This window comes from Calliopsis andreniformis, chromosome 5 (assembly GCF_051401765.1).
Source record: "Calliopsis andreniformis isolate RMS-2024a chromosome 5, iyCalAndr_principal, whole genome shotgun sequence".
Lineage (NCBI taxonomy): Eukaryota > Metazoa > Arthropoda > Insecta > Hymenoptera > Andrenidae > Calliopsis > Calliopsis andreniformis.
This window is the reverse complement of record NC_135066.1, coordinates 14,578,342-14,598,655: the sequence shown is the minus strand read 5'-3', so window position 1 is coordinate 14,598,655 and position 20,314 is coordinate 14,578,342. Positions and strand designations below refer to the sequence as shown.

The 20,314-nt window shown below is 35.0% G+C and overlaps 1 protein-coding gene across 1 annotated transcript in view; it reads right to left on the bottom strand.

Annotated features, from left to right (window-relative positions):
* Positions 1 to 1,538: 1,538 nt before the first annotated feature.
* The window catches only part of Dip-lambda (Dpr-interacting protein lambda), a 78,252-nt gene continuing 59,476 nt past the window's right edge, over positions 1,539 to 20,314 (bottom strand). Inside the window, exons 3-9 of the mRNA XM_076378950.1 lie at positions 17,876 to 17,991; positions 17,435 to 17,620; positions 12,532 to 12,718; positions 6,029 to 6,160; positions 3,096 to 3,215; positions 2,447 to 2,617; positions 1,539 to 1,897 (exon numbers count right to left, since the gene is read on the bottom strand). Coding sequence (XP_076235065.1) covers positions 1,539 to 1,897; positions 2,447 to 2,617; positions 3,096 to 3,215; positions 6,029 to 6,160; positions 12,532 to 12,718; positions 17,435 to 17,620; positions 17,876 to 17,991 — 1,271 coding nt within the window. The remainder of the gene's footprint in view (positions 1,898 to 2,446; positions 2,618 to 3,095; positions 3,216 to 6,028; positions 6,161 to 12,531; positions 12,719 to 17,434; positions 17,621 to 17,875; positions 17,992 to 20,314) is intronic.

The window sequence follows — 20,314 nt, the reverse complement described above, 5'->3', positions numbered from 1 at the left end:
TACACTTTTTAAATTTTTTATTCCATGAATTTTCTAATTGAATGAATTCCCTTGAAAAAGTTATATTTATTATTATTCATTTTTTAAGAATTTTCGACGTAAGTTGCTTTAAAGGCATTAAAATTTCTTTTAAAATAAATAGTAATGGCACAGAAGGCTAAATGTTAATTGTAATTATTTTAGTCTAACTAAAAATAATTTATTATGAAAAAAAGGGAGCATATATATAATAAACGATGCTGTATCGATAGATATTTGCAATTTGAAATATGAAATAAACATTTATAATACTAAAAGGATTTATAAAAATGGAATCCTATCTTCGCGTAGAATATTGCTTACGTTTCGAGATTTCCTTTCGATTACATTTTCACACGATTAATGAAAGTTGTGGGAGCACCGCTTCTTGGAGAGTGATTAACGATAGCGAACGAGCTCGGACCGAGAGAGATCGAAGGAAAAAGGGCGAAGGTAGAGAGGTGTGATAGGAATGAAAAAGGGTGACTAACAGCAGATAGATTGAGAATTCCTTCATGATGAGACTGACGTCTTTGCCAAGATACCTTAAAACGATCGATCTGATAAAGGGTTACTTTTTTATAGATTATTCGTGAGAGTAAAAATATTGACGTTTAATGAACAGACAAAATGATAGCATGACGAAATGTTTCAGCTCGATGTAAAATAAAATATTACGAAGAGAAAGATATATTTTAAACGAGGACATTTGGAATTTATTAGTACGAAACACTGTATTCGTTTATATTTTTTTAGACACTGTCTCAGCTGTGATAACTCGTAATGTTTTTAATAAAAAGTATTGTTATGATAAAAAATATTTTAGCTTTGCTTTTATTTCTTGTTTGACTGGCATTATTTGATAAATAAATCACGAAAAATTTATACATTTTCTTTCATGATTAAAAGAATGACTTACCTCAAGAATCCTGATAATCTCCTGCAGTTCTTATGTTACATCTGTCTGACACAATACAGGTATTTTCACTTAAATACTTTATAGTTTGTTCCTATCAGTTTCATAAGAAGTTTTCATAAAAAAATATTCTTCTCTCTTGAAAAAATTAACACCAGTAATGCTGAATATTCCTCCACGCTGCTTCAAATTATAAGAGTACTATAAATACAAAAATTGAGTTACCTTAGTATTTTCTTTAACAAAGACGCCACGTCAAAATCAATTTTCCCGAAAACTTGCCAATAAAGCAACTTACGTGCTTCTTCATGAGAGTGATATTCTACAACACAGTTAACAACTAATATTGTTCCTTAGGTCTCATATTCCCATCAAATAGAATCAGACTACAATTTTACTCGCACGAAACAAATAAAATTTCAGACATTTTAATTTCCAGTCATCGTGTACCAAATGCAAAACGCAAAATTACATTTTCCTCTTCGTTCACATTAACAGCATTTTTAACACTGTTTACTCGTATTCCATTTCCAATTTGGTGTCCCCAAATTTCTTCGTCATTTATTTCTGTTATTAAAGTTCTTCTACGTTTGCGGTTTCTTTCTTAAAAAATAAGCAACATGATCGAGAGGAGTAACGAGAAGGCGATCGTGGTGATCGATTCAGAATGTCTGAAACTGGCAACATTAAGGTTCGACCATGGAGGAGACAACGACGGTAACACGAGAGGCCTTTCTGTTCTGCGCCCCTCTTGGAAAGTGCTACCGCCCATGATCTGCGTGGTACCCAGATCATCGTCGCTTCCTGCTGAATCGAAATCATCGCTGTAACCGCCGTTGTGCACCCGCCTGCCATTGCTACTGTTATTTTTCTTCCTCCCTTTTTGTACGAGCTTCTTCTTGGGCTTCAGGTCGGTGTTCTTCGCGAGAATGCTGGGAGTCGTTTTCGCGAAAAGATGCAATTCTGAATGAGAAGAGAAGAATTAATTATGTGTGTGAATATTAAGCATCCTGAGCTTGACTAAAGGGGATGTAATTTATTGTAACATTTTGACTTTTAGGAGACCTTCCACTTTTTGCAAATTATTTGTACAAGTATGCGTAAATTAATATGTTACCAGAAGGAAGAATATTTTATAATTCCTGTCTTTTGGAGCTGAGAAGCTAGAGGTTTGAATTTTGAATCGAAACTACTTAAGGTTCGTCAAATTCCTGTCCCTCCCTCGAACGACGTCGATGGTTGGTCTCACTCAGCTGACTTCGATAAATGTAGTATTGTGATATCCTCAGTTATAGTTTCATTTTTTTATTTTAACTATCATGTAGCATAATTTTTCTCTTATTACCATGTCTCTGTGGTTTTATGAATGTCACCTCAAATTATGTACTCTTTTTTTGGAGAGCAATACTTTGTTTGTTGTGGATCAAAGTAAAGAGAGAGTTTCGTATTTACCTTGTGGCACCTGCATAACTACCTGTTGTATATCAATAATATTTATGTTTCGTAATTTACCTTGCAAGCGCACAAAACCGTCTGCCTTCCCCAGAGCATTCACAGAGGAGCAAATGTATTCTCCGAAATCCTTTTTTTCCAGAGAATTGACAGTGAGATTCATCTGCCAGGAATAATCGTTCAGTGAGTACTCTGACATCGTGTATTTGTCACTGGACAGCAGCTTTTCGCCTGCACGAGAAATGAGAATATTGCGAACGTTTTTAATTTTGCCACCGTGAAACTTTCGAGTTTCCATATGTGTCATTCATTTTGACGAAATGTTTTGCATCACTACTCGTTTAGGTCTCGCCTTTTGAAAAACTGAGTAGAACACTATGAAAGTTCACCATATTCATCATATAGATAGAGTACGAGCCAATTGTGTAGATAGAGTATGATCCAAAATAATGTTATCTTCGATTCGATAAAGATTTGTGTACAAAACGAAATCACTTAACAAGTATTTGCAATGCATTTATGATAAATAATTTTTTCATTTATATTTTTACTTACTGTAATATATCTGTTAGAAAATTGTGTGTAATCAATTTTGACGAAAAATGTAAATTCTAAATTAATACTCACAATTTTTTTATACACATTTTTTGGATTTAGAGAAGCTTCTAAACGAAAGAAGTAAATGGTAAATTTATAGGAATTTTATTACCTGTATTTCTGTACCAAGTATTCATTGCGTGTGGAGAAGCTTCAACGTGACACTGGAGAACAACGTCGCTGTCAACTGGTGCAGCCACTAACTGATTCGTCACTTTTATAGCAGGTTGAACTGCAATAAAAATATATTTTTATGTTCACATCTTTTAGACTTTAAAATAGGTCTACAGTATAGATTCTACATGATTGATCCTTAGAGGGTATAAGGATATGGACACTTTCCCTTATCATTTCTTGGCAATTAAAGTAAACATACTTTCATATTGATTTCATAGAAATAGTAGTAGAATATTGTGCCCTTATATATTGCAACCAAATATATATTGTAACATAAACATAATTCTCTATACGTACAAACATTTATTCAGATGACCAGTAGATTAAATTTCAATATTGACATTCGCGTGTAATTTCATTTATGCAAATATAAATAATAAAGGACATCGGTGGGGCAAAGTGATGGCATTCTCGTTTAAAAAATGGAATATATGGAAGAATTTATTAAACTTGGTTAAATTTTAATATCTGGTGGAACTTTCTTTATTTTTTATAGGGAGAGTTATCCATTTCGTTAGACATTTACACTGAAAAAATTTTATGGTCGTCTTTATAACTTCTCTTCTACCTGTATCATTTCAAGAATTCCCCTGAGGAAATAACTACATTTTACTGTGAACTTTTGGTGAAGTTTTTGGTTAATCTTTGGCCAACTTTTAATGAAGTGTATCTACCTATTGTCTGTTTAATTTTGAAAGTTATTTTTCACATAGAAGAATCTTCATAATTCACAAAAACTCCCAACACTAAAACTATTGGCAATCAGCATATACTTGTTTCTACTTTTTATTACATTTACATTGTCTACAGAAATCTTCGTAAAATAAAGAGGGAATAAATGAATAAGGCCAATCACGTTTGTAAACACTAAAGAAATAAAACACATTATTAGAAAAGGACTACGTTCTTCAATTATAAAGTTTGCTTTAAACGCCTGAAACAATAGAAATGGAAATTAAATTTGAAGCTCGCGGTTTGGCTGCAGCCCTGGAACCTAGTGGTATGATAGAGTAATTGCAATACATGTGTATATAATATACTAGTCGCCTGCTAATCTTGAAATCGTGGCATAGCATCGAACATTTCCGTGTTTACGTTGCTTCAATTATGCCGTCTCTGCTGCCCTTATCTCGTCTTAGCGTTATGTGCCACTAGATCGTGGCTTTAAGATCAAGCATAGGAAGTCATTCAATTCAACTAACATAATTAGAGATGAGTCAAACTCTAACTGAATGAAAATCTCGTAACACGATGGAAATTCCAATCGTGATGGAATATTCGTACATTATCCATCAAAACGGAATAATTACTATTTGGAATTTCGTTATTATATCTTACATAAATATTTTATACATTGTATATTTAAAGATAATGTAGCCAGATTTTTGTTCCTTTTACAAAGAGGAAAGTCTTTACTTCCCTGACATTGAAAACTAATTTCAAACTTTTGGTTGATACTTTATATTCTTAAAGGACAGTAATTCTGGCCGTGTAACCACTTAAATTGCTTTACGTAACTTTTCCATAGCTCTGCTCCATGGTGAAAGTTAAAAGTGATATAATGATAAATCCGATGTGAGTTTTATTTTTATACACCCTGTGGGCAAATGGCAATTTTAAAATTGAGATTTTATTGTAAGGTAGATTTTTACTATCTAAGATCAAACATGTCTAAAGGTTTAATAAAAATTGAATTCTTACGATTTATTTTAGGCTTCAATAAAACTACTTTATGCAATGTACTTCATAATCACTTTTCTGATATATTAAATCCCAAATCTTTTTGTTCGAATCACATTGAGTTTTCAACGTTGTCCCCTAATATTAAACATGATGTAATTTTGATTGAAATTAAGAAAATCACATAAAAGATTACTACTATTACACTATTAAATAATTATCAATATTATATGTATAATAGTATCATGATAGTATATAATATACATGTACTAAGTCGAAGTGGATAATCATTTGCGATCTTCTCAGAATTATTTATCATCACCGATTCTACATTCGATCGAAGATAATTTTCTAAAAAACCTAAGTAATTTTGTCGCTCAAGGTATTGCTGTCTATCTCATTAAATAATCTTCTACATTTACTGTCCTGCTTCATGACTACTACGGATATTGTCAGTTCGCAATTAAAGCGATCGTATATACGAATACCCAACATTCTCGTAATTAGTATAAATAGGAAGATACGAGCGCATGATTAACGTTTCTTCCTCCAATTTCCAATATCCTTTTATTATTAATATATAAAATTGCGCATTCCGCTTCGAGATTCAATTCACAACTGTAAACTTATACAAAACCAGAATCTGTTATCTTGTTATATTGAAAGGAATCCCATGCTGAACCTTGAAAGAACTAATCACAGACGCGTAATTTCAGAATTTTCCTTAAACTTTATAAGAATATGTACTAAACAAAAATATAACTATATTCAAGATGTAACTTTCGTGAATTTTCCATTTTTTCGTGGATTTTTCTTGTATTACATTTTTTATGCTATTCCTATTTCTTTGTAACATACGTCTTTATATTTGTTATGATTTTTTCCAATAAAGAGTACTTAAAAAACATTATATCTAGTTTCATTTAAGAAAGTAAAGGGTAATATTCTGTTTTTCAAAAGAGATGTAGATAAAAAATTTTAATTCATGAAAGCTGTGTCGATTGAAATCTACATAGTTCAAGTTTTGTTTCCTACAACTTTTTGTGATTTTTAAGAAAACTTCTGAAATTTCAAGGCAACATTTATGTGGGTCACCCTGTATACACAACGCAGGGAATAATGTCAGCTAATTAACTGTTACACCGAACGGATACACTATTTGGTAGCTACGTGACACGTGATACATACAGTGAACGTCGACGGAGTAACGTTTGCTGACCGTCGGAGGCACATTGTTACTGGCTATGCACAGATATATGCCCATCTCCTGTCTGAGAACTCCAGTCAGTTCTAGAATTTCTCCCACATATGTCTGCAAAGCTGGAACAGAAAAAATTCTGTTTAATTTGGACTCCCTAGTTTGATTTTGGCATTTATTCTCTTCGAGAAAAAAAGAAAACATTTTTTCTCATACTGGTAAATCATGTTGAATCAATTAAGACAAAATATTTGGGACATTATTCTTTTGTAAATTAGTAGGTAACTCTTGATTTTTGTCCTATTTTTCATCCTTAAAATTTTTGATACTTGTAGTTGAACACCCTTCATGAATAAATAAGTAGTCATTTATTAGTAAAACTAACTTTTTATATTTATAACGAAAAAGTATATTTCCTTTCTCCAATCGCGTGCTTATCTTGACGAGCATACTTTGTAACACTATAAACCATTTTTTAAAGGAGGGTAAAATATTAAAATCTTGCATTTATGATGGAATTGTATGGTTACGGCGGGCACGAACTTTTTTTTCTTGTTCTTATGAAATTTCACGATGCATAAAAAGCATTTACGGCTCTTTCGAAGCTGCAATTTCACCTTCATGTCACTCACAAGGGACATTAATCCAAGTATCCTGCGTCGATTTCTTTCTCCTTGAAATTCGTTGGTGAAGATAAAAGCTTAAGAGATGTGTAGCTTTTTGCTTCCGATTTAACCCAATTTTGAGGGATGAAACAGGATTTGGAAGACTTAAAATTTTCGTTTCACAAATGGGACAGTTTTCCTCCGCACATAGATTAATTTTAAAACATAAAATAATTTATCTTAAAGTAATTACTTACTGTCAATTAAAACGAAGATAACACTCATAAAAGAATACTTTATCAAGTTCAAAATATTGCAAAGTATTAAACAGTCTAAACATTTTCTACTATATTCAGCTTCCCTTGGCCGACTTAAGAAGCCTCAGTGCAGATCTTTGTTAAACAGGGCAGAGAATTACGAGATTTTTCGTTTAAATTCGTTTTCTTAGATCTGTTTGGATAACTGCGCGACCTGAGATTGCGTTCATGTCACCTCAGAATCCAGTCTTTTTACGACGTCTTCGCCATTGCTTTGACATGAGATCTGCCGAGAAGAAGAAAGAGGAGAGCTAGTCTTGAACGGCGTGAACGAACGATTACGATCGACGGATTTCTCCTCTTTATACCCTATTTTTCTTGCCCTTTACCTTACGTTTTGCCGCTTCTTCTTTCATGTTAAAAAACCATTCAGCACAGAGAATCGAGATTTTTTTAAACAAACATTAAAAACCTGAGCTACAACTATTACAATTTACTGGTCGTAATTTTCGTGTTACTTTCCATCGCTATTAATATAAACACTGGCAGACTCTGAATATCGAAGACTATTTTATGCAGATAAAAATTCTTATACACTGGTAAAAAATTATGGAAAAATTTGGAGTAAAAATCGGCTAAGTTTGACTAACTAATGATCGTTTTGTTAAATTAAAGCCTGAAGTCTCAGCTTTAAAACACTATGTCTTAGTTTCCAGTTTAGAATACATCTACTATTGTAACGCCTTACATCTGAGGGCATGTTTATCGTATTCAATATCTCAAAGTTTGACGAAATGCACAGACCTCCTAAAATTTTTTGAGGGGATTTCGTTTACAGGAGCATAAAATTCGACCCTTCCTCTGTACTTTAAGAAAAAGATCAAGTCGCTGCGATTTTTTTTCGCAAAGTTACAGGACTTCAAAGTAACCCTTGCATTTTGTCATATATCAGCACTATCCGTTTTACTGTAAAAATGCAGGGGTTACTTTCAAGTGCTGTAACTTTGTGAAAAAAAATCAAAGCGACTTGATTCTTTTTTCAATTAAAGGGAAAGGTTCGAATTTTATTCTCCTGTAAACAGCATTCCCAAAAAAAATTTTGGGAAGTCCGTGCATCCTGTCAAACTTTGTAGTTTTCAATACGATAAACATGACCTCATATTTAAGATGTTACAGTAGTAGAGGTGCTTCGAACTTAAAATTCAGACATAGTATCTTAAATCTAAGACTGCAAGCTTTCATTTAAAAAAAGATCGTGGTTTAAAAATAACTTTCCGCAGAGTTATCATCAGTTAAAGGTGACTAATTTTTAGCAAAAATCTATGCCAATTGATTAAAAAAATAATTCCTCAGTTTAGGTATAAAAGTCCTGTCTCTACAAATGAGTTTCTTCTCTGTTCTCTGTATCACATTCTTTCAAATTTATTTGAAATTTCTACACCCTGATATTGTAAGGGCTAGTAGGTGAGCATGCAATTACAAAATGTCCTACGACAAAAATTTTCCACTAGATTTACCTACTACAAAAAGGAATACTTGTTAGCATCTTTATGTTTACAGAGTCGAAAGTTCTCTCAGAAACGCTGGTTGCGTAATAACGTTTTTTTCTTTAACGGATGTAATATCAGGGTTTGAGAAATGTTTGCAGGTATATGGAAACGTTTTGCCCAATGAGACGGGGATATCTTTTCGCTTACCCAAGGCAAGATTAAAGTAATATTAGCTTAAAGGCAGGCGCGCATTTAAACCTGCATCTGATGAGTGGACATAGGTATGCGCGCTTATTTCTGTACGTTGATTCGTGGAGAGTCTGATGCTTGCGTGGTAGACTCGCCATTGATATTAATCTTAAAATTACTCTTGAAAATCTTTGCCAGACAAGTTTTTTTTACTGTCATATCAGTACAAATGCAGTGTACTTTTACTACTGTATTATAAAGTTACATACGCATAGATACTAGTAGTTCTTTTTCATTCTTTTTAAAGTTGAGAGAGTTGTTGGAATAAATAGAAACCACGAATGGGTTAAGAAAAATCTGGGAAGTGTTCTAGGAGTAAATCAAACCTATTTACGATTCAGTGGTATTGTTATTTTTCTGCAGTTTTCGAGCTTATGTCGGGTAGAGGAAAGCACCCTGCTACCCGTTCTGTTTTATCTCTCAAGTAATAAAGGAACCTGATCCCGGTCGGCTGCGCAGCATCTCACACATAGAATCTCCTTAAATGGAAATTTCGTAAGATCCCCTACTCATTTTTGGGTCTATATAAACCTAGGGATTTTAACTTTGCAAGCTCCAGAACTGTATCACCTTTGCGTTGCTTTCTAAGACTTCGTTGTTTAGCGAGTTTGGGCAGAAGTTCTTTATCAAATTTTGAAGTTACTTTTAAAGAGACATACACTGTTTGGCAATTTTCTAAACTATTTTTTCACCGAAGTGTCAATACCGAGCAGATGAATTAATTTTATGAAGAAAATGGACTTGGATTACTCTGACTCTCAGATACAAAACTTGGAAAATATGTAACTTTCAGGTACAGAACTGTTATTCGCTAAATTTTAATAAACAATTTTAAGGATCTAAAGCTGACACTAAGAGATGTTCCTTGTAAGATAAATGGCGCAAAATTCGTATATACTGATAAAATCAGAGATTGACTCATCTCGCTTACAGGACCACCTTCCCAGAATTCCCCTATTCCTTAGTCACCAGCTTCTAGCCTTGCTACAACAATATTTAAATTCTAAGATATTCAAGACTCATCTGCAGTGCTCGAATACCGCCAAAAGCTAGAGAAATAATAGCTCTGCTAATCTCAGTCCCACTTCACAGAAACACTCAGCAATATCGTTACGAATGTTACATCCTGATCAACATTGAAAAAAAGAGGGATTCGAATGGGGTACTGTTACGATCTAATTTGACAGCGCGAATCCAACGGGCAATTTACCTAGGGGTCTTGATAGAAGAGACGCTGTATATGTATAGGTATACCTATAGATGCGGGACACGTATTCGGCAATAAAACGAGACCGTAAAATGTCCCACGCACGCGTGGGGACGTAAATTACTGTCTACAAAGTAATTAATTAACGACAATGAGCCGCGAGACAATCGATTATTCCACATTCACGCGCCGCACGATACTTCGCGCGGCGATATTTTTCCTCGCAACTCGCCCAAGGGAGAGGTCCACAGCGGGGGAAGGAGAGGTTTAATGAGAAAATTGACGAAATTATCGGATACGAGACAAGCCTCCCCTCCTCCGCCAAGCGCGGGACCATATTTCATGGCTTATGGGTTTAATTAACTCCTTTTAAACGTAAACCCCGTTTAACGACGCAAAAGAAATATCGCGGGGCTAAGCGAAGGGTTGCCAGTTTTCCTGGCGATTCCCTCCCTCCCCCTCTCTCCTCTATCCTCTTCCTTCCTTGTGATCTGCTTCAACGGATACCCTTATTCGCGCAGCTAAACTCCGTGAATCCCTTTCTTAACTCGGCGAGCTCCTATCCTCCTCGAACTTTGAAATAACGCTTGTCTCTTTCTACATCTTTCCTCCCCTGGCTAGCGAGCGAGTTTCAGGAATAGACAGGATTTGTGGATTTAATCGAGGGCTTTATCTCGCTGCGTTTCAGTCGAACTCGGGTTAAAAGTTCTATTAACCTATCCTTGTTAGTTTCATTGCGATCCAGGGGCGTAATCGCGTTTAATTCGTTCGCTGCCGTGGCGACGGTTGACGCATTGGCAAGTCTGCCGCCCCCGCGGCCGTGTACGAATTCGGCGGGGATAGTGATGTAGAGAAAGTCTGTTCACATTGTCGCCGACAGTTAGAAATCTTTCTTTCGACGTCGTGTCTTTTTCGCGATTAAAGTGTTACATGTGTGGTACACTGTTTAGAAGTTGAAGCATTTTGCAGAAAATAATGGACACACGTTCTTTGATATTAGTGATGTTAGTGATAAGTGGTTTTATATTGTGAAATAGGGCTAAGGTACGGATGCTGTAGGTGCATCTGAGGCCTTGTTTTAGGATTATTAATTATTGAAGACATTCTATGCAGTACATACTCTTAGAGATATGTGTCTGACTTATAGTAATTTAAACTACTGATTTTCTCTACTGACATCGCTGCGTCTGACCTGGATAGTAGACGGAGGCAGTAGAGTGAGGCTTAAGTCAGACACTTTTCACGGTAACTAAAACGAGGCCTCACATGTAATTCCATCATCTTTGATTTTTGTTTTATTTTGGTACGTAGAATGTGTTAATTAGGCCTGTAAAATGTCTGACAACTACTGTCGAAAACTTCCAATAATTATTCGTAAGATATACAATGCACAATACTTATGCTAAAGAAGTTAATAAATAAACTGCTCTACTGTCAGTTTCAATGCAGAGATTCTACTGTATGAAACAATTATTGAAGAATATATGGCATGATAAAAAATGGCTTAGAAAATATTAGTAAAAATATCTAATAACATGATTCAAACTTTCTTTTGCTTTCTTGATCCGAACTTTTAAAATAAAAATAATTGTCAGTAAAATGATTCTATTTTTAAAAACCTATCAAATAAAAATTTATATTCCATAATGACGTTTTCAAGTATTTAAGTATGCTACCCTGTTTCTTAAATAATAATTATCTTCTTAATGTCATTGTTAATGCTTGTGAGACTTCAGCGAAGATAATTCTGCGTTCATTTATCAGAGAAGATTAATCATAAATACACGCTACTCTACGCGTACAATTCCACTCGGCAACAATAAGGTGCGGAAGTTCCCTTAACCGGAAGCTCGGTTTATATTGTGTGTACCACTCGCATCTATTTTCCCAATTCTGTGTGTCTGTCTTGGCTCGTTTCAGCAAGTAAATTTAGTCGTGTAACCAATATTTATTATTTTATGCGGAAACTAACTTTGATATACTCCAGCGTACCAAATATCGAGTGAAAAATGGTGGCTGCCCTCTATTATTTTACAGCTCCAAGAAATGAGGGTATATACTTAATAGGGAAAAGTTTCTTAGCAAGAAAATATTGTATTCCCTTTCAGACACTCCTTAAGAATTACACTACAATTTTTCATTAAAAATAATAACAGTACTAAGACACCTACTGAAATATCAAGACACCAAAGCAGTAAAGCACCGTAGTAATAAATTATAATATAAATTTAATACTTTATTGTCGGAATGTTTATAAATAGCAAAACTTAGTAAGTGGAACTTTGATGAAGCTTTCTAAATTTTGATTCAATGAATGTTTGAATTCTATTTTCTCAAACATTTCATATGAAAATATTCACTGAACGTTATTTATTTTCTTTAGACGAAAGAATCTTAGGATTCAATGTATTTATTCTACATTTTTGTTATCGTTTCGTATGAAGTACCATCAAAGTAAATTAATTACTGTAAAATAGAATATATAAATGATGATCAAAAGAAGGTTAACAAGTTTTGGTTTATATGTACAATAACTTCAATACTACTAGTTTACTTTAGATAACTACCTACTATCCACTGAATTTCATCTAACATTAGATTGCTTCTGTCAGCATATAGCTTCTAGTAAATTCTCTTCTGGCCAGCACTCTAGAATAGCAAATAAATGGATTCGTGGCAACTTACATTGCTTTTGTCCATCTTCCCTGAGAATAATGTTCCGGCCGTCTTCCCGTTTCCAAGTGACAGTAGGTGTCGGCGAACCAGTTGCAACGCACTTTAATCTCACATTACCACCTTCGTGCGTTACCATACCCTCTGCAGATTTGTCATCCACAATGTCTGGAGGGATCACCACTTCCATGATTCCAGTCTAAAAATAGAATTATTACAATCTTTATTAAGACATTTATACTAACAATTTCAAGAAAATATAAATTAGTTAATTCTTGCTAATAGCTCAGCCAAATTGATTTTTATGTTTCTCAAAATTCTTCGTTCTCTGCAAATAAATAGAATACTAGTCGTATCTGCAAGGAGTTTACAGAATTTCGTGAAGTTTCAATTTTTAAATAATATACTTTTCAATTTTCAACATAATCAAAATAAATCGTGGCCAACGTATAGATTTACGTATGTAATTTTGAATTTTCCAGACAAAAGTAACGAACACCCTTTCCTTTAGGACCCTTTTAAGAGGGCGAAATGGGCTGGAGGAACTTTCGTCTCAACTAATTGCGTCGAGTAACTGCGTAGAGGCTACATTACGTAAGAGCTATCTTGGAGGGTGGCAAAGGGTTGTGGGTGTATCGTTCTACAGCCGAAAATTGTCTTTGCTTGTGTAAGTTCATGTTTCATTCAACAGAGTGGTCCTTTCAACTAAAAGAAAATAGACGTTGCTTTATTACCTTCAAACGCTACCCCCTCTTTTACACATTTCAATTGCCTATTACAGACAAGGTTCTATACATGTGCTATTCACTATGTAAGCTACGTGAATCTTCTTTGAATGAAAAATTATTTTCTCTTCAAACTAGACGAGTGTGTATGCTAATGGAGCGAGGAATTGCAAGGTCGCGGTCATGTAATGCCTTGTGCAAGTATAGTAGGATTAAGAAGGGTATCCTGTTTATGTTCCTCAGCATATACCTTATATAGAACTAACGCTTCGAAGTTTGGAGACTCCAGTGATCGTATTACGATCCATACGTTGTTACCACGCTAATGGAATTAATGAAACAGAGTATGTAACCTAAATCTCTTAAACGTGTCAGTCGTTTGAGAGAACTGTCAAGCAAAGAAGTAAACTTTGTGCATGAAAAAAGGATTCTATATATTTTATTGCCACAGTGCAAGTTACATTTTGTATTTAATAATTTTCTCTATATTGTAGCAATTTATTTTTAGGAATTTTTTATGATTTAATGTTTTTTTAAAATATTTTAAGCTTTGATGAATACTGCAGATTTCTAAGAAATTTTTAATTTGGCATAATTAATATTTCTTGATGATAACAAGCTAAATAAGTCGAAGTTAGCTTAATCGGGCTATTGTCTGTTGGCAGTAGAGTAAGTCTTCGAGTCAGACACGTTTATCGTGCATTTTCAGCATTATTTTTAATAATTGACTCGAAAACGAGGTCTGGGTTAGGTCTTGGTTAGATCTCTAAGTAATTTTGTTATTCGTGACTTTTGTCTTATTTTGCAAATAGAAGGACCTCTTAAAGTGTCTAACATTCATTGTCGAACACCTTACATAACTCTCCTTGAATTTGACAGTTTCCTCAGAGTGCTTTCTATATCTGTTACGCCAAGCTACGATAATACAGTAAGTCAGAAAATCTTTATCATATAATCTTTTAATACAAAGTTATTATATCTAGTGGAAATATATGTTTGACTCACAAATTATCACTTTTTGCTGTTATTTTCTTATTACACAGTATCGTGTCTTCAAAATCAAGAGACTATCTTTATAAGCAAGGATCTATTGAAAAAGACAGTCTCTATGAATATACTATTTTTTTATGTAATCTTCTTGCATGAAAACTGGGTGTGCAATTACTTCTCTGATCTCTGCAAGTGAATCGTAACAGAGTCCAAGTTACTCTAAATCGATTAGGAAGCTGTTATGCAGACAATGTTTACGTGTTCCAGCTAGCTATGGATGCGATATAAAATACTGGTTGGCTGATAGCGTGTAGCTAACAACACGGTGCATGAGCTGAGCATGGCCTCGTAGACTTAGGCACGTACACGATGAAACTATTCTGTCCAGAATAAACGCATGGCTATACCCACTGTCTATAGTCGGCCAGTGATACCGCAAAGCCCAATATGTATTACGAGGTATCCTGCTATCGCGGTAGTTTCGTTTAATGCTCACGCCACATATTGGTGGGCATAATGATTCGGATAATTTACCACAAATCAGTTCCTCTTCTTTCACGTCGAAACCGCGGATGACACTAAGGGACCACATCACACTGAAGGTCAAAGAAGGGGCGTTTCAGTTTTTCTTTTCTTTCTATTTCTTTCTAAATTGTAATGCGTTCAGATGATGTTTTGTTGGGACACTCATGGTACAGTCAAAGTTTCTGGAAGATATTTTGATTACTAAAATTTTGAGCAAAATAAGACTGTTTTCTTTAAATCATTGCAGATTAAATCACTGCTAGTAAATGCTGAGTGCTGCTTTAAATAGGTTTACGAATATCTTCTCTGGTGACTTCGCTTGATAATTAGCATAGAGAGAACTTTCCTTATTAAATGTAACAATTAAGGCTTTCTCGATTCTCGAATATTGCAAATTTAAAAATTCTAAATTCTAAATCATCGTGTGTAAAAAATGTATACTCCTGAATTATTGGTATACCATCACTCACAGTTTTTATCTTTTTAATGATGTATAGAATTCTTTTATTTTAATATTAATAAATATTTGAGGTAATAGAGAAATAAAAATCAAGAGTAAAATAATTTTAAAAAATTTGGAATTACGCTTTAGGCCTGGCTATCCACTGAACAATAAATTTAGAATATTTAGCAAATTAATAAATCAGTTACCGAAGGTACTATGTATCAGCGTTAAGAAACACTGAGTGTCAAGAACCACAGAACTGTACATACGAGATAAGCTTCTGCTGCCCTATGCATCGTGATTGTGACTTGCTAATCCTTGTTTACGATCTATGGGATCCCTACGCATTTTTTTGCTAACGAATTTTTCGGTTTGAAGAGCTTTTTATATGGTTTCAAAAAGGTTAATATGAAAAGAATAAAACTGCGATAGTAATCTCATCCTTTTTTCTCATGTAAAGTTTTGCTTATTTAGAAAGAGTTAAATTATTAGCGCCAGTTTTCTGTGTTCTTATTTCGCCATTATATAATCTGGATAAAAATTTGCATACGGAATACAGAGTATTAAATTAATCGTGAACATATGTAGCACATTATTTATCGTTTATTGCTTCTAATCATATGTTTCCTAGAAGATAGGAATTTAGAATGCAAGAAAAGGGAACCGTGTAGCCTGTAACTGAGGATTTTTAAGATATTCTAAAATCTGAAGTTTAGTTCACGTAAAATCTTCTTGGCGGGGAAAATTGTCACTTAAAACTGTAATACGTGCACCTGCCCCACGAGCAGCAATAATTTCCTTTGTATTCTGAAAACCACGGGATATGGTTAAGCCTGAAATTTACTCAATTAAGAGTGTAAACTGGTGGCAGAAATTTTCTCGTAGACATTTTAGCAAAATTAACCATCTTTTATCTTAGTTTAAGGTTGATAGTATGTTTCTTATTTCGCGTTTGATAGTAGTGGAGGAAGTTTTTTAACTTATATGCAGGTATAAAAGCTACGTAGAAACTAGAGGAAAGAATACATTTGTGAAGAGTAGACGCCTGAGATGAAATTTATTTAAATTTAAGAAGTAATACTTTGCGTTTCGCTTTGTGTTCACGTATTACGTTACAGGTGAAGTTCGATTCATTTTGAGTTACTACATTCTTTTCTATTATCAGCTCAATGTAATAGGAATTGGAGACTTATGCATGAGACGTGCATGTAAGCGTATACGTCGAAGCTAGATAAGGAATTCATTGGCCTAGCGATTGTAGAATTACGTTTTTTCAATATATTACGTGAATGCATGAAAAGAATTCGTTTCTAGTCTGTCATATCGAGCTATATCGAGCAGCACTGTACCTTCCTTCAGCGCAAACAGTTTATGAACATATGTCACACTACTACTATCATAAGTATTCGAACGATTTCACAAATTTGGAAAATTATAGATTTATTAGTAGTAACTAATATTTATTGCTTAGACTGTCCATTAATTACTGCTAAAAATATAATTACTCTAATGATTATGTACTTGATGTTAAGATATAATAGAAATACGAAAGAGTTGTGAAGAATATACCCTCCCCTCTAAAAGTATTAGGACACTTGCTGGGTCAGATCATATGTATTTGGGAAAAGTTCTAAAATCTGTAAGGAATTGCACTTAAAATGCCTAAGACTTATGTGAAATGTGTCTGACTTATTCTACTACTGCCGTGCACTACTCTGGCGAGACACAGGAAATCAGTAGAATATGTTTCAAGTCAGACACGGAGAGATTAGTAGAATAAGTTCTAAGTCAGGCACAGAAAAACCAGTAAAATAAGTTTCCAGTCAGGCACAATAATCCCAATAAAATAAGTTCCATGTCAGGCACAGAGACATAAGTAGAATGAGGTTTAAGCTAGGTACAGAGAAATTAGTAAAACAGATCCCAACTTAGGTCCCAAAAATTGGGACCCCCAATTCAGAAACAAAGAAATCAGTAGAATAAATTTCAAGTCAGACACAGCGAAATTTCGTCTTATCTTGGTATGTAGAATCACCTCTCAAAATTTCTGATCATTGACTATTTATATTGCAAAATGGAAATGCATTGAAGACACTAGGTGTTCCAATACTTTTGTATGCACATCAGTTACTACAAAGAAACCTGTATTTTTTTCAACACGTGACTCCCTTCGAATACTTATGAGCAGTCCTGTATATAATAATATTTGAATTCAGCAACCTTTACTTACCTGACTTCGCATGGGGTCCGTGTTCACTTGACACATGTAAACACCTGAGTCGTTCTTCTGAACGTTCGACACATGCAGCTTCCACGTATTGTGTCCATTGTGCGTTACTGACAGCCGTGGATTCTGTGAAACTAGGTGCGTGTGTATTGCCAAGATCGCCCGTGAATCTGACTTTATCCAGGCCACCTGAGACAGTCATTTGAAATATGCGCGTCAATAGGATTATTTCATTTAATTTATTGCTCAAATCTCTTGCGATTATACCATCGACGATAAAAATATATTGACGTCCTCTACGATTCTCGCAGTTCAAAATACGCGCGTATTAAAAGCTACTGTATCATTCTTTATTGACAGGAATTCTGAATTTTCTTATAATCTGTCCGACTATTTTAGTGCATATAGATAAGAAATACAGTTAAAACAAATTTTTCAGTTTACCCTGTACGATTGCAGATGATTAACAACGCAGGTGAAGAAAACGTCACGACCCTGGATCACTGTGTGATTCTCCAAAGGAGCAAGGAACTCTGGCAACACTTCCGGAGGTGGTTGGCCTGAAACAGAAATTTATTTAAGGATGTTAGTAGCGATTTTCATATATATGGATAATAAGTGATTGTATTAATTTTAATAATATTCGTGCAGCTTTTAAGGATACCAATATCTATATGGGCACAATCTGCTGTACTTTTGTACAATTTTTTGACCGACTGTATTATCATTAGAAAAATAAGTTGGAGCAGTAGCAACTAAGCGAGTTATAATCGTAATTATATTCTTTTATTTAAATGCATTTTTCTATAATTTTCCCATCACTGTTTAGATAAATAATTCTCGGTGAAAAAATTCTGTAGTTTCAAATGACCATTAGAATTCTCCTCCTCTCAAGATTTTTTTTTAAAACGCTTTCTCTCCTGATGATTCTTCATACTACGTTACTCTTTTATTTGGACCGCGTATCAGGTAAAAAATTGGATCGATACGGTGCTCACTCGTTAGACAGGAAGCATATCGGGTAAAAAGAAAATTAGAAATAATTTGTCGATTAACGTTGCGACGAGTCTTGGTTAATCTGAAAATCCAATAGAAATCAGTGACTAATGCTCGAGGGGGATGCATTCTCGTGCTGACGATTTTCCATCGATGTACATGCATGAATGCGCAGCGCTGTCGATTAGATATTCAAGGTGGAAGTCGGAGCTGGATGCCGCACCCCCTCCGACGATCCTCTGCCAATTCACTCTGGGGAGGACACAGAAGAAGATAGGAGAACAGAAGAGAGAAGGGGCACTGCCAATTCACCCATATTCCCGTATCGAATTCTTGTATGCGTTCATGCAAGAAAAGCGATAAATGGAAAAATTCTTGAGTCTTGCACTCGTAATCCGGACGTTGAAGTCCCGTTTTCATGTCGGGATTTTACGATCGCTCTGTTCCTGTTCGCGCGAGAGACCCGCACCTCTTTCTCTTCGACTGCCTCCTCGCGCTCTTCCACCAAAGAATTCTAATTCCGCGTCAAATTCCTGATTCCCTCTATGGAGACACGCGTGAACCGCAAGGAAAATATTTGTCTGTGAACAAAAGCGCCTCTCCATTTCCTATTTCATTCATTTCCCCTTTCGCGTCCTTGCTGTTCCGTGCGTCCCAAACTCACTCCGACTTTCCTTCATTACTTGTCTCTTGGATAAACTATTTTCGATTTTCTATCGTGCGTTCTGTTCCTCGGGACAGGTTCATTTCTGCAGCCTTTTTTCGAAATCGTTACTTTTTTCTGTTAATTGTTCTCATCAGATTTGACTCGTTATGAAATTACTATTTTTTCTTTGGAGTGAGATTTATATTTGTTTTGTTGGTTTATTTGGTAAAATGAAGAGCTATGAATATTATCTCTATAAAGGAGTCTCATGTTTCTTTTAATATTATTGACAATTGTCATCATGAGAACAAAAATTTGATTTTCAATTATTGCAAAACTGAAGATGGCCTTAGAATTCTCAAAGAAAAAGTGATGAAGAAGAGGATCGAATAGTGTTCTATGGAGCTTTCTATGAAGATGCTGAAGTTTTACATATCCATATGTGGCACTATAAAGAAAACAGTGAAAGTGACAGCTTGACAGTGGGCAATCCTGTGGTTGTAAGGCGAAACAACCTACGTTACATTTACAAAAAATTCAAGTTACAGTTTTAATTGACATCTAGCATATAGAATCTATATCTTCAGAAAGGATACTAAAAGAATTTTTTCACCTAAAAGTCCGAGTCAGGAAGACAGTTCATAAGACAGGATTGAAGCTAAAAACATTAAACGTCAGTATCTCGAAAACAAAAGCATATGACTTAGGTCGTCTTTCCTTACAACCACAGAATCAATTGATTCTCTCACCTGCCCCTTTCCTGGGGCAAGACAGAAAATTCAATTTCTCTTACGATGCCTCCGAACATGATACAGCAGGGGTGTCATTAAAATAGAAAAGCAGAATTTTTCAGAAAAACTTGGGATCCTAGTTTTGGGTCGCAACAACCACCGAGGAAATTGTGTCGAGCTTCCCCTCGCAGAGAGAGGGTCAAATATCTATCTGGATTTTCAGATCACGGCAGCTCCGTGCTAACTCGGAAGATTCTGTGGATTCCACTACTGGAAAGCAAAGGTTGTCTCGCCGCTTAAGAAAGACAAAGTACGAACAACGGAAGTTGCATCACGTGCGGAGAAACTCTCGCGCGCTATCAGTGGAATCTTTTCTGTAAATATAGATTCTCGCCAAAGGCTACGTCGAGATATTTGAAAGACTTTTGTTACGAGCTCCACGGATGAGGGTAGGCGGAGGAAAAGGGCGACGATTGTTCGGCCGAGATGAAACGTTAAAACGCTCGGCCG